This window comes from Lutjanus erythropterus, chromosome 3 (assembly GCF_056507025.1).
Source record: "Lutjanus erythropterus isolate fLutEry1 chromosome 3, fLutEry1.hap2, whole genome shotgun sequence".
Taxonomy (NCBI): Eukaryota; Metazoa; Chordata; class Actinopteri; order Lutjaniformes; family Lutjanidae; genus Lutjanus; species Lutjanus erythropterus.
The window spans coordinates 5,034,497-5,047,707 of NC_139319.1; the positions used below are offsets into that span (position 1 = coordinate 5,034,497).

The 13,211-nt window shown below is 40.3% G+C and overlaps 1 protein-coding gene across 1 annotated transcript; it reads left to right on the top strand.

Annotated features, from left to right (window-relative positions):
- On the top strand, positions 1 to 12,945 carry stx10 (syntaxin 10). The gene is made up of 9 exons (XM_084714771.1): positions 1 to 79; positions 575 to 650; positions 2,473 to 2,566; positions 3,343 to 3,437; positions 5,658 to 5,720; positions 8,276 to 8,377; positions 9,901 to 10,007; positions 11,916 to 12,010; positions 12,807 to 12,945. Exons 1-9 carry the CDS (start codon positions 45 to 47, stop codon positions 12,881 to 12,883), a joined length of 744 nt encoding a protein of 247 aa, XP_084570897.1. The 5' UTR covers positions 1 to 44; the 3' UTR covers positions 12,884 to 12,945.
- The last annotated feature ends 266 nt before the right edge of the window (positions 12,946 to 13,211 follow it).

The following is a 13,211-nucleotide window of genomic DNA, read 5'->3' on the forward strand; positions in this document are numbered from 1 at the left end:
TGCACAGTGCGCATGCGTTGGGGGGTGAAGCGGAAGAAAGCATCATGTCGATAGAAGACCCATTTTTCGTTGTGAAGGGGTAAGAAATAAACAAATTAAGACCTAAAACTCAGCGTTACCTCAATCTAATTCAAAAGACAACTCGTTTAAAGCTAAGGTCAACAGCGAGTTGGTGTTTTCCTTCAGGACAAAGTTACATTCGCGAAGTTTAGCTCAGTGGCTAGCTGTAGCTAATTAGCATCAGCTAGCAGCTGCGCCGAGGTGTTCAGTGTGTTGATGTTTGTCCAGACTAACAAGAGTCGGTTCCGCACAGAGTTATCTGTGAGATTTGTTTTTGTTTCATCTGACTTTCACTGTAAACACTTGGACAGCTGTGGGACTGTGCTGTCAGGCAGTTTACAAGTTGCTGCGAAGTTAGAGAAGGATGCGAAATGTGGCTTCTGTGTTTGTTTTGGTCAAACGAGGGGCGTAGCTCCAGAGTCCAGCTTGACAAACAGCCAGGAACCTCAAGGGTGAAGTCGACTAGCCAACACTTTCTGTGCTCTTAATGTGTCTTATGTCTGTGTGTGTCCAGGGAGGTGCAGAAGGCCCTGTCTCGTGCTCGGAGCCTGTTTGATAGATGGGAGGAACTGTTGCAGGATGGGACACAGGTGAGCAGCCCTCCACCACCTCAACAGTAAATCACTGCCCTGAAACTTAAAGCTTATTGGAGTCATATGTAGGTGGATATTCTTGCCAACCACACCGTCCACACTGACTTATCACACCCTAAACCAGAGGGCAGTAAATCCTGGGTCTGTGGTGGCCAAGCACGCTCAACACACAAAATTTAGAAAAGGTTACGTTCACACGTGCAGGCAAAAGTGTCCCAAAGCCAAAAGTATCAGATGCTGTTGCTCATATGTGACTCATATCTGTTTTTTCATGAGCACAAATCACATGGAATCTGATCTTCCCTATTTTGATCTGGGCCTCTTTGATATGTGGTCACAAATCTGAAGTTAAAGGTGACAGCTGTGCGTGAACGTAACCCATTGACATCCTGAAATTCTGGATAAAATCTGTCTCTGTGAAGCCATTTTACCCACCGCTCCTTGTTTTGCAGCCATTGTGCCACAAACGGCCATGATTAAAACATTTGGCTCTCTTTCTTCATTATTTTTTTATCTGCTTATGAATTCTTTGGTTTCTGCTGCACATCAACTCATAAATGAAACTAAAAACACAGACTTCAGTGGCCTCTGTGTTTACTTTCATATGTCAGCGTGCTGCATGTGAAGCCTTTGTTATTGTTCTTTCGGGCCAGTTCGGGAACGTGACCTGTTCTCACTGGAATCTGATATTGGCTATATTTAAAAATAATTTGAACAGCCAAACAAAATAAACCCTGATCTGAGCAGTAAATCCGAATTGAGCACTAAGGCTTCCAGTGTGAACGCAGCCTATGAGCGCCTGACAATCACATGGTTGAATTTTCTTGCCAACCACGTACATGAAATTCAGAAATAATTGAAGCACTAGGGAATATGGAGATCTGTTCTCCAATCTGACAACACAAATGTGACATGAATAAAATGTTGCATATATAGAACCAGTGAAACTTTTGCACAATACAACAAATGTTCCTGGGAGACGCTAAAAACCGATGAAAGCAACTTGTCAGAGTTGTTGGAAAAAGACCTAATAGTCTTTATTATAGTTTTTTTTTTTTTTTAAGTTTTCTGCTCTATTGTAATGCTCATATTTTATAGCTTGAGAGGATGCATCGCTCATTCCTGTTGTATAATGATGTGCATTGCCAGTAAGGCTTTAAGTAATGATTATTTTCATCATCGTTTAATCTGACAGTTATATTCTCATTTAATCAATCGTCGTTGTTTGGTCAATAAAATGTCAAACGGTTGTGAAAATTATCACTCAGATGATGAAACCTAAGATGACAAAGCCCAAGATATCTCGTTTTTCCCGCAACCCGGAGACATTAAGGTTAATATCATCTAAGAGTAAAGTAAAGAAGCCAGAAAATGTTCACATTTAAGAAGCTTGAATCGGGGAATCCTCACTTTTTTTCCCTGAAAAAATGACTCAAACTTATTCATCGATTATCAAAATACTTGGCGATTAATTTGACAATCACTTAATCATTGCAGCTCTAATTGCCAGCATATCTTTACCCACATTGTTGGTATTGTATTGGTCACTTTAAATCTACATTTAGCAAATATTGTATTTTTCAGTTTTTGTCCAGTTGTGCCGACTATCATGGCTCAAGTCCTACATTGCTACCCCTTGTTACACCATGCAGTTGAATCTTAGGACTATATTTTCAGTGCTCATAGCCTAGTTTCAGACCTTCACCACCCACATCTCCAATTGTTTGTAAGCGTGACCTTGTGAAAACAAAATTGTGTCTGGTGAATTTTGTGGTTGGAATGAAAATCCATTTGCCTGTTGGTTTTTCTGTTGTCTCAGGTAAGTCGTGATGAGCTGGACTGGAGCACCAATGAACTGAGGAACTGTCTGAGGGCCATCGACTGGGACCTGGAGGACCTCAGTGAGACCATCAGTATCCTTTAAACAGAAACAGAATCTCTCTCCCTTGTCCTCGCAGCCCCTATCTTCACATGACTGTCAGTATTTTTAAAACAAACAGATGCTTTGTGTTGTTCCTTCTCCCTCTCCTCCCTTTATCTTTCCACTTGTTCAGGAGCTACTTTTAACTTTCTGAAGACCAGAAATATAATCAAGCAAAGATCAGAGATATAAAAAGACCCTGTCAGTAGTTTGGAAAATGTCAGAAAACAGTTTTGAAAGAGCAGAATCTTCAGGCAGAGGAGGAAACTCAACCTGCCTCCATTTAATGGCTGAACTTCTTACTGTGACTCACCACTTTGCTGTTATTATATTTTATACCAGAGGATGCTTGCTTTGTTTGACAGGAGAGACACTAACAAACAAAATTGGCTCACAAGAGATTTAATAAAGGATTGAATTCATTAAACCTTTATGTATTATTATCAGTTGTCATACACCAGTCAGTCAACATGTCAGTCAACATTTTGAGTATAATTCACTTAAATTGAGAGTGAAAATAACTTGAGCAGCTGAAAAATGTGTATAAATATATATAAAATACTGTTTCCTAAATAGTGGCTGAAAAGAGGTAATCAGAGTACTTTGCAGGGATATTCATGTATGCTTTCAAAGTAAACGTGACAATTTCCTGATGAGCCTTCTTTTCTCTTTTCAATTTCAAACCTGTTTGTACTCTTAAACTTTTTAAGCCATTAGCTGTTGTACATGGACCAGTCGGTGTTTCTGTTGGGTCCTTAACTGGCTCAGATATCGTGGAATCGAACCCGGGGAAGTTCAAGCTGGGTGACAATGAGCTCCAGGAGAGGAGAGACTTCGTGGAGCGAACCAGGAAATCTGTCCTGGTAAAAATTCATCAGTTCAAACTGCAGTTTTTATTGATTTTTCTAGCATGTCATTTTTTGTTATCTCATATATTGGGGTGTGAAATCTTAAGAGTCTTTGCTTGTTCTTTGGTGTCTTTGGTGACTTCGTCATGGTGGTCACTCATAGCTGCATAAGTCCTCGGTTGATCCCATAATCTGCAAAGCAAACATTAAATAAAACAAAGTTAATACGAATAGCTTTTGAAATAAATAAAGTGGCAAAATGCATTGATCGTGACTTGCTTTTATCATAACAATTTAGATGGGATGATAAAAGCTTTGAGAGGCTTAGATACCTTGAAGTGCTGTATGAATCCTGTAAAATTAAAGGATCAAAATATGTGTATATGTTATTTGTTTACATTAAATCTAAAAAATATCAGCTGATCTGATTGTCTTTAAATACATGTGAAAATTAACAGCAGGGCAACTTACATGTATCTGTGATGATACAAAAAACTTCATAAGTGTAAGAAATCTATGTAATGTTCCCTGTAGTGTAGACTACTGAGTACGTCTTATGTGGGAGTAGTGAATGAGGGAGTGTTGAGATTGCCTGTATTTCCTCTGTAAAAGAGGACAACAGCTGTTGTGTGCAAAACAAATGTTTATTATGTCATATGGTGTAAGCAAATTACAAACTAAAGCAATTAAAAGGATAGGCTTATTTGAAATGGGGTTGTATGAGGTACTTATCCATGGTCAGTGTGTTTCTTACACTGTATGATGGTCGACACGTCCCCAGAAAATCAGAGAGGAGTATTAGCAAAGTAATGTACTGCTCTGGACAGGGTCAGCAGCAAAACTGACTGTAGCTACCTCATAAACATCAGTACTTACTCTATATTTAGAATATTTTCACTTCTTTATCTTGCATGAGACAGCCTTCTCTGATGGGAAACCACCGTTGTGAAAGCCAAATGTCATTTAAATATAAGTGAAACTAAGCGCTGACTTCAGTGTTTACTTTCATACGTTGACGTGCTGCAGGTCGGATCTTTGTTACTATTCTTTCGCGCCTGTGGGCCACTTCAGGACCGCGACCTGAGCCCCTGAGAGTCATATGAGATGAATATTTCTGCCAACCACGTACGTGAAACTCAGAAAGAAAATGTAAATAATTGAAGCACTAGGGAATACTGTTCTCCAATCTGACAACGCACATGTGGCACAAATAAAATTCTGCATATATAGAAGCGCTGAAGCATTTTCTGATGAGAAAACCACTGTTATGTAAGCCAGATATCACTCTCTCCAAAGCAACCAGATACCTTTGGCGAAAACTTTAATTTTAACTTACAGAACACTGAAGTCGCTGGTCTTCTTCTGCCTTAATAGCGATATTTGGCTTCTATAATGGTATTTCCCATGGGAAAAGTCTGTCTGATGGCGAAGTCAAATGGTGAAAATATTCTAAATGTAGCGTACACTTAAACTGATGGTGTTTTTTGGGTGTTTTTCTGCTGGTCCTACACTGCTACTCCAGCTGTACTTGATACAACCGTCCGTTTAAAACTCTGAACTATCCCTTTAACTGGTGTGTGATCATCTAATATTATGAGTTTTGAACGGTGTTACCAGCGGTTACCTGTGGTCATGTCGGAGGAGAGACAGTTACACAAACACTGCCTGTGAGTCCTCTGTTGTGTTTTGGCAACTGAAGTGTTTCTAATAAAGCTCACAGAGTGTACAGGTCAGACGAAGTCAAACATCAGTCAGAGCAGCAGCTCCAACAGCTGAAGCACAGGAGCGACTTCTGTGTTTTCACTGTGTTGCTTTTATTGCAAGGAGACGTGTAATTGATTATCCATCAATACCCGTCAGCTCGTTTACCTGCGCCGCAGCTGTTAAGCTCCCGACTTGGCTGAACTGAATCAATGTCCACGCTGCTGGCACAATGGAAAATATGAGTCACTTTTCCCACACAAGAGTCTCGCAGGCAAAGGTACCATCCTTAAATAGACCTGAAGAGAACTGAGTCATCCGAGGCAAAGAAAAAGAGCTTCACTGAGAGGGAACAAAAGACCTCCTGACATTTTGATTTGCCAGACGGCGATTCTGGAACAGCAGCAGAAAATCTCATTAATGAAGCTGTCTGAGCTGAGCTGGGCTTTCAAAGTGATTTTTGCTACGATTGTGAAACATTGTGGAGTGAGAGTTGTAAAACGTTCTCTTGTGTTTATCTGTGTGTGTGTGCAGGAGATGAAGGAACAGTTGTCCAGCCCTTCTGCTGTAGCTCAGGCAGAGAAGAAGAACAGACAGGTTGGTGGACGTGTCAACACAAAATGAAATACATACACAATATATACACCTCACCTGGTAAAATTTCTGATTCTGTGCACTGTTGCTTGTATATTTTGGACTTAGAAAGTGTTTCATAATAAACAGAACTAGGTATCATCTGAAATTTCTTCATTCAGTGTCAGTATGATGCTGAAGTTTGGCACCAGGATCAAAACGATACTCGGGGCGTCATGGTTGCCTGGTGGTCCAAGACAAAACACACAACAACAATATCCATGGTTCAGATCTTGATTTGTCATCCCCCTTCACCACAGGATAAAAAAAAAAAGCATTGCTGTTTAATGTGGTCTTAATGCACTCTTAAAACAGCTGAGACAAACTTTTTTTTTCAGTTAACAGTAATAGAGTTTGTTCAAGTTATTTCAAACACAAGTCAGCAAAGAGCCTTAACCATGAGTCATGATCACAAAGTCCTCTGGTGTCAAATCCAGCATGTTTCCACAGACTGTCATGATTAGTTAGCATGACAAAAAACAACAACAACCTGAGGGCTGTACTATGAAGCAAGACTACAGGGTTAGTTCAGTAATTATCCACTCACCCTCATGCCAACTGAAGGTCAGGGTTAGTTTTTTTTTTTAGTCTGCAAAACACTGCTGGAGTTTCACAGGAAAACAGAGCTGCAGAATCTCCCAAACAATTAAAGTGACTGGTGACCAGTTTTCAATTGAAAAAAAAGCATAAAATTCCTCTGTACTGCTCATCAGGTGTAATGCAGCATTTTATTCTTTTAGTCTTTTTATGTGCATCTGAAACCATTCACTTACATTGTTTGGGAGATTCTGCAACGCTGTTTTCCTGTGAAACTCCAGTGGCTGTAATGGACAGCCTGTTGTTTTATATTCTCCATAGCTCTCCATTATAACAACCTCTTCATCTTGACTGAAATGGACGGCTCACATGTGAAAGAAAAGTAATTAAAGGTCCCTTTTTACGTGAGCGCACACAGCCTGAAGAAGATTTAAGTTTTGAGTCAGCTCATACAAAGAAAGCCTGTCTGTGTTGAGCGTCCTTCATAGTGCAGTCCTCTGGTGTGATTGTAGGACAACAGAGCATCATGAAGGTATTATGGAGGACTGGCTGTTACATTTAAGGATGGTGCCCTATTTATTCCTATAAAAGTTACATTCTGCGGACCAGCTGAAAAAATTCCTCAAGCTTTCGTGTTTTAAGCCCATAGAGCATGTTCAGTAGAGTCTCCAACTGAGTTGGTTGAGAGACAGAGGATGGTGTTTGGGCCAGGGTCATGTCTACACGGTAACCCTAAATTTGCAAAGTCATGCACATGCATGCTTGATTCAGCACAAGTCAGGAAGACAAGTGAGTTAGTAGAAAGAGCGACAAAGAGAGGAGGTTGTCTGTCAAATACAGGACTTTCTTTTTTCCCGTAAGAAACCAAAAGTCAATGTTTACTTCTTATTTTTTTCACATGGTTATTTTCAGTTTTTAATGTCGGAAAAGATCATCAGGTTTGGGTTAAAATTAGTCAAAGCTGACTTATTGGAACAGTGTGATTTTCTGGTAAAAGGCCCTTACAGTAAACCTCTTCCACATGTGAGCTGCATCACAATATGAAGAAGCAATTTGTACAAATCTTTTTGTTTTAGTTAGGCAGATCCAGGGTTACCGTCTAGACACAACTCCGAGCCAGCTGATGTCCTGTTTGATTCCACACACACGAAAGGAATAAAATAATTTGAGCACATCATTACAGAAACGATTAAAAAAATTGAACGGTTATTATTAATAAATAGTAACAGCCCCAGCACACCCATGTGACTGCAAGTTTTCAATCTGCATTTCATGCCAGAAAACAAAGTTGCAGGGCACCCCTGTAGCTCTGTCCGTAGAGCACATGACCTGTGTGCTGAGGCTATGAATCCTCTGCAGCGGCCCCCAGGTCGACTGGTGCGGCCCTTTGCTTCGTGTCTTCCTCTGTCTCTTGTTCCCCTTTCCTGTCTGCTCTTCAGCTGTAATGAAGTAGTGCTAGATGGATGAGAAATGAAGCGACAACTAAATCAGAGGGGTTCATCATTTGCACTGTGGGCATTTTGAGACATCTTGTGCAACATTAGGTTGACAAACAATTTTTACTAAGACTTAGTATTAATAGTATAATAGTAATATCAGTAATTGTAATGAGTGGATATTGAGTTGTTCAGAGTAACCTGTTAATTAAAAACAGTCAGCTAAAGTATGATCTATCATCATGTTCTCAAGGACTTTTTTCTTTGTTTTAAGTCAGCTTGACTCATTCAGTCATTACTTATTTTAACTTCTTGTTTCACACTTCAGCTCATGTGTTGTCAGGTCGCTCTGACACATTTTATGAGATACAGAAGACAAACTATTTGAGCAGCTCGAGATCTGGGAAGCGTTGCAGTCAGTGGCGGCTGTAAATCTCTACAAAACTGTCGAAATCGGATCGCTCCTACCATAGACCTGCGTCTGCAGCTGCAAACACGCTCTTTGTTTCCTGCTAACTCAGTGTCTCGTGTGTGTCTTTTGTCCAGGCTCTGCTGACTTCATCGGGTCAGGACAGGTCATCGGGACTGGAGGCCCACATGGTGTCTGCAAACTCCAGATACATCGAGGAGCAACAGGAACAACAGCAGGTACAAGAGAAGAAGAGAAAAGGGTCTGTTTCAGAAAAAGGGGAAATGATGGAAGGGTGAAAGGAAAAGAGGAAGACAGGAATGTAAAAATGAGGAAGAGAGAGATCTCGTTCATCAGTTTCACATTCTTTAAGTCAGAGTAATAAGAAAGTGTAAAGAAAAGTAACATACCGTAATAAATAATCACCCAGGATTAGTTTCTAAAATATTGTCTCCAGCTCACTCAACATTTCTAATTGTGTTTCTGTGATTTATTTTGCAGTTATACATATCATTTCATATAAAGTGATTCGATGAGAGCGTCATAACTGTCAGACTGAAGCTTGAAAATGTTCAGTGACGTTTGTCTCCATCAGGTCACGTTAACGGTTAATCAAAGGATCACATTACAAGAATAGAAAATGAGCAGAGAGTGTGTCGGATCCCCGCTGCGCTCCTTTTATAAAGATGAGGTAGACGACATCTTTAGCGGTTTTACAAAGTGTCACGCTGTGAGTGAAGTGAAGGAGGATCAAATCTACATGTAAAGGTTATTTTCAGAGTCAGAGTAAGAGCTGTTGGTTTCTATTTCCTGCACTGTGATGATGAAAATGTTTCTTCACACATCCTGTGTGGTTTTAGTAGGAAGTGCGCGAAAAAATGTTGTGCTTGTTCACACTTTTAATTTATTGATAGAAGAGCATATGCCTGTTCTTTGGGTGTTTCATCGGCTCTGCCAGCAGAATACGTTTGCCACTTTTTCAAATATAACATGCTTTGTAATGTTTAACAGCAGAAAAATTCAAAAACATGTTTATCCGGGAAATAAACAAGAGCTGCACTGAAAAAGCTTCATTCATAACACTGACATTTGAATCCTAAATCAATATTTGAATGCTGTGCAGCTTTTCTTTTTTTTTTGCGTGTCTGTTCATTGTGTTTGAACAAAGTATTTCTGCACGGTTGCAGATACAGATAAGGCGAGATTATCTCATTAGTATTAAATTATTTGCAGAGTTAGATTCCAGTGGTGGTTGTGCAGGATTGTTTCTGACCCGTGTGATGCAAACATTTCCAATAATCCCACAGGGCTGTGAAGTCAAAATTTATCGCAGAAGAATGAATGTAATCGTTCCCAAAAACAGCATGTTTTTATCTCTTGAAATATCTATATTTGTTGACATTTAACTGTTTAAAACAACATTTTCACTGCAGCCAAAACACTCTTTGGTCGACTGCTTGCCGCATATAAGTTATATTCACTAAAGAAAGTTGATTTAATGACCAAAAAAAGAGTCCCTCGTTAAATTCAATGAATCACCTGATTGAAACTGAGAATATTGTTTGAGGATTTCTTATTCTTTCATGGTAATAATGAAGTTTCATTTGAAAACCTCAATGGAAGCTTTGAATGTGAAATGACTTTCAGTGCAGCCCCGAAGTAAACAGTACATTTGGAATAACATTTACATATTTTTGGGAAATGATAAACGTTGAGGATGAAGAGTAACTGTGTGTGTGTGTGTGTGTGTGTGTGTGTGTAGTTGATCATGCAGGAGCAGGATGAGCAGCTGGAGTTGGTGTCGGGCAGCATCAGAGTCCTCAAGGACATGTCGGGACGCATCGGGGACGAGCTCGACGAACAGGCTGTGTGAGTGTATACACACACACACACACACACACCATGAGCATGAGTCTATACAATTAGAATTTCATTACTTTTTTTTATTTCTTGCCCTTGATTGACAGTAAATTACAGATTTTAGTCTTAAGTCAAGTAAAACAGGAAAGTCCTTATTACAGATAAGTGCTTTGAATCCTTTCTTCCTCCTGATCTTTGTCAGATTTACTCCTTCACTTTATAATTTCTGCTGGTTTCAACCAATTTAACGGACTGTGCCGTCTTTGATTGCCCACAAGAAAATTTTCAGTGACTTCAAAGGGCAGTAAATGTCAGGGTCAGTTAGTCGATTAATTGATTGGTCAGAAGAAAGTTTAAGGTCAGTGGTCTGTAGGATTTGTCCGAGCTGTTCGTAAACGCTTCAGGACGTCAGATACCAACGTTTTGGGTTGATGAAACGTCCAAAACACAGCAAAACAGTGAGAAAATAAGGAAACACAGCCAGAGTGCAGATTCTCTGCAGATTCAGTCACCACAACACACTTTTGGTTTTTAGGAGAATGTTGCAGATTATACCTTTAATCAGCAGCCATTTTTATAATTGATTAATTATCAATTTTCAAGAAAAAAAAAGACTGTTGCTTTTGTTAGTTTTATGTTGGTCGGACAAAACGGGCAATTTGAAGGCCAGTCACTTCTGGTGTGAGAGAATTATGACTGTGAAAAGTTATGATTTTTCTCTATTTTCTGACATGTTATTGACGAACGGATAAATCGCTTATTCAAGAAAATAATTAGCAGAAATATTCTTAATGAAAATAATGATTAGTTGCAGCTGTTTCCCCATCTTACACCGTCTTACGTCCACATGCCCCCTTCAGTAAGCAAGATAGTCTTTGTCATTCTCTGGGAATTATCAGAAGGGATTCTGGGAAGTGTAGGAAATCACCATTAATGAAGCAGCAGAACAGTTGAGGGCTAAAATCCCTTTACTGCTCAGTAATAAGAGTTTTAATCACCAAGTCTGAATAATGAAGCTTTTATACAGCTGATGGGCACTTTAGACCTCATTTCCAGCTTTGTTTTTTTTTTTTATGCTTTTTTAAATTAAATACTCTGATGCCCTCTCCCAAGGACAACAGTGGAGTAGAACTGAACCCCCCCACCACACACACACACAGTTTTACGTTGTTTATTTATTTGGTCTGAGTATGATTCCCAGAAATGTTTCCTGTGACTGTCCAGGATCTAAACGTGTTTAGGCAACAGAAGGGTGACTGAGCGCGTCGGGTCTTCAGGAAGTAAAATAGGACCAGAAACATTTTTCTCTCCTTTCACATCAGCTGTCAGAGAACGGTGACTAAACGCCCGCATGGAAACACACAGGGCCGAGCAGGAGATACCAACATACGCAAACTATATCGCTAAAAATCTGTAAACAGTGACTCACTGTACGTCACAGTAGAAAATGAAATTTTCTGACTGCTTTGCCTGCCCGTTGAACTTTCCTCTAGCTCCCCCCTCAGGACAAACTTAACATTTTCAGCCCCACTACTGGCTCTATGAAGGGCAAAATTGTCAGCATATCTTTTTAAACCAACCAATGCTTTAATATTGAGGGATGTAATAAACACTGTGGCCTTCAGTGGTGCCAGCAAGTCTGGAGAAGTTTGATTTTCATCGTCATCCATACACCCAGATTTAATCTCTCCTCGTAATATTATGTAGAGCTGAAAATGTCTGCAGCAGCCAAGGACACTTAGGCTTGATCATAATAATCAGTTTTAGTGGCTAAATAAGTTTCAAGTACATGAAATTAGCGTTGGGGAGGGAGAGTAGAAAAATTAGAGTAAATTATAAGCTTTCACGGTCGGGTTTGGTGCCTCTGTGGTGTTACACTAAAGACTGACTACGGTCCTCTTGTCCTTTTGTCTTCAGTATGTTGGGGGATTTCGGAGACGAGATGGACCAGACATCGTCCCGCATGGACTCCGTCCTAAAGAAGCTGGAGAAGGTGTCCCACATGACCAGCAGTAAGTTTGTAATTTGTATTGAGAAAAATGCTGCAAACTGTGCACCAAGCAAAATAAGCCAGATTTCTGATGCATTCACATGGATTCAGGCAGACAGTAGACAGTAAACTAGATATTATTTTAGTGCACAAGAGCAGGAGGGTAAAATTAGGTGAGGTTGGCATAAAAGACCAGCAACAGCAGACATGATTAATATCCAGAGTTGAAATATTCTAACTTTTTGCCATCCTCTATGACAGAATTTATAGCCGGATGATGGAAAATATTATCTTCAATAAAATTAAATCAACACCCACACTTTGTCACAGAGATTGGAGGAGAGAGCAGTCAGCTCAGCTCTGTCTAAACATTTAAAAATCACAAAGAAGTCATTAGTCTTGTGCTGACAGACGATCGTAGATCTCGCCGCGTGCCGATCGTCTGGGGTTTCTAAATGCAAGGAAGTTGCTTGAACAACCGCAAACAAATCTACACCCCTGACATTTTTATCAAGGACACGCCTCACCAGAAACAACGCTCTGTCCCCGCTTTACTCAGCAGTAGGCACATGATGTCACCGCCCCAACAGGAAGGGCTTCAGATTGATTCTCTTGAATTGTCCTCAGTTGTTGTGTGAAAGTTTTAGAAACTGACTTGTGCGAATAATGTCTTCCCAAAATGTTGAGCTGTTCCTTTAAAAATCTACTCTTCTGTATGTCGTCCCAGCAGGTTGATTCAAAGTTCCATCTGAAACATCATTAGTGTCAGTTTGAGTGTATATTGTGTCTAAAGACGTGTGTGTGTGTGTGTTCTTCAGGTCGCAGACAGTGGTGTGCCATCGGCGTGCTGGTCGCCATCATGATCGTGGTCCTCATCCTCTTCTTCGCTCTCTGATGCCGGCGACCTCTGACCTCCCGACTACGTTCAGCACTCCTCCCTGTTAGGACGGACAGATACATGTTACAGGAAGAAGGAGGGGGCGCGTCTCTCCTCTTCCTTCCCCTCCCGTCCATCCCTTTCTTCACACCGAGGAGAAACTGGTGACCTGCAGAGAGAATTCAGGATAAATCCTCCTCCTCCTCTCTGCTTTTAACAATTCTAGTGAAAAAAAAAAAAAACACCTGCTGGGTTCTGTCAGCAGAGGAGCTCAACACAAGGGAAAAACCCCGGCGGTATTATGTACTTCATACTGGTGCATTTCAGTCATTGTTGGAAATAATGG

Excerpts from the sequence above, each read along its gene's own strand:
- stx10 (XM_084714771.1), top strand. The coding sequence starts at position 45 with ATGTCGATAGAAGACCCATTTTTCGTTGTGAAGGG. Across the intron at positions 80-574 it reads CCATTTTTCGTTGTGAAGGG|GGAGGTGCAGAAGGCCCTGT; the intron begins GTAAGAAATAAA and ends GTGTGTGTCCAG. Across the intron at positions 3,438-5,657 it reads GAACCAGGAAATCTGTCCTG|GAGATGAAGGAACAGTTGTC; the intron begins GTAAAAATTCAT and ends GTGTGTGTGCAG.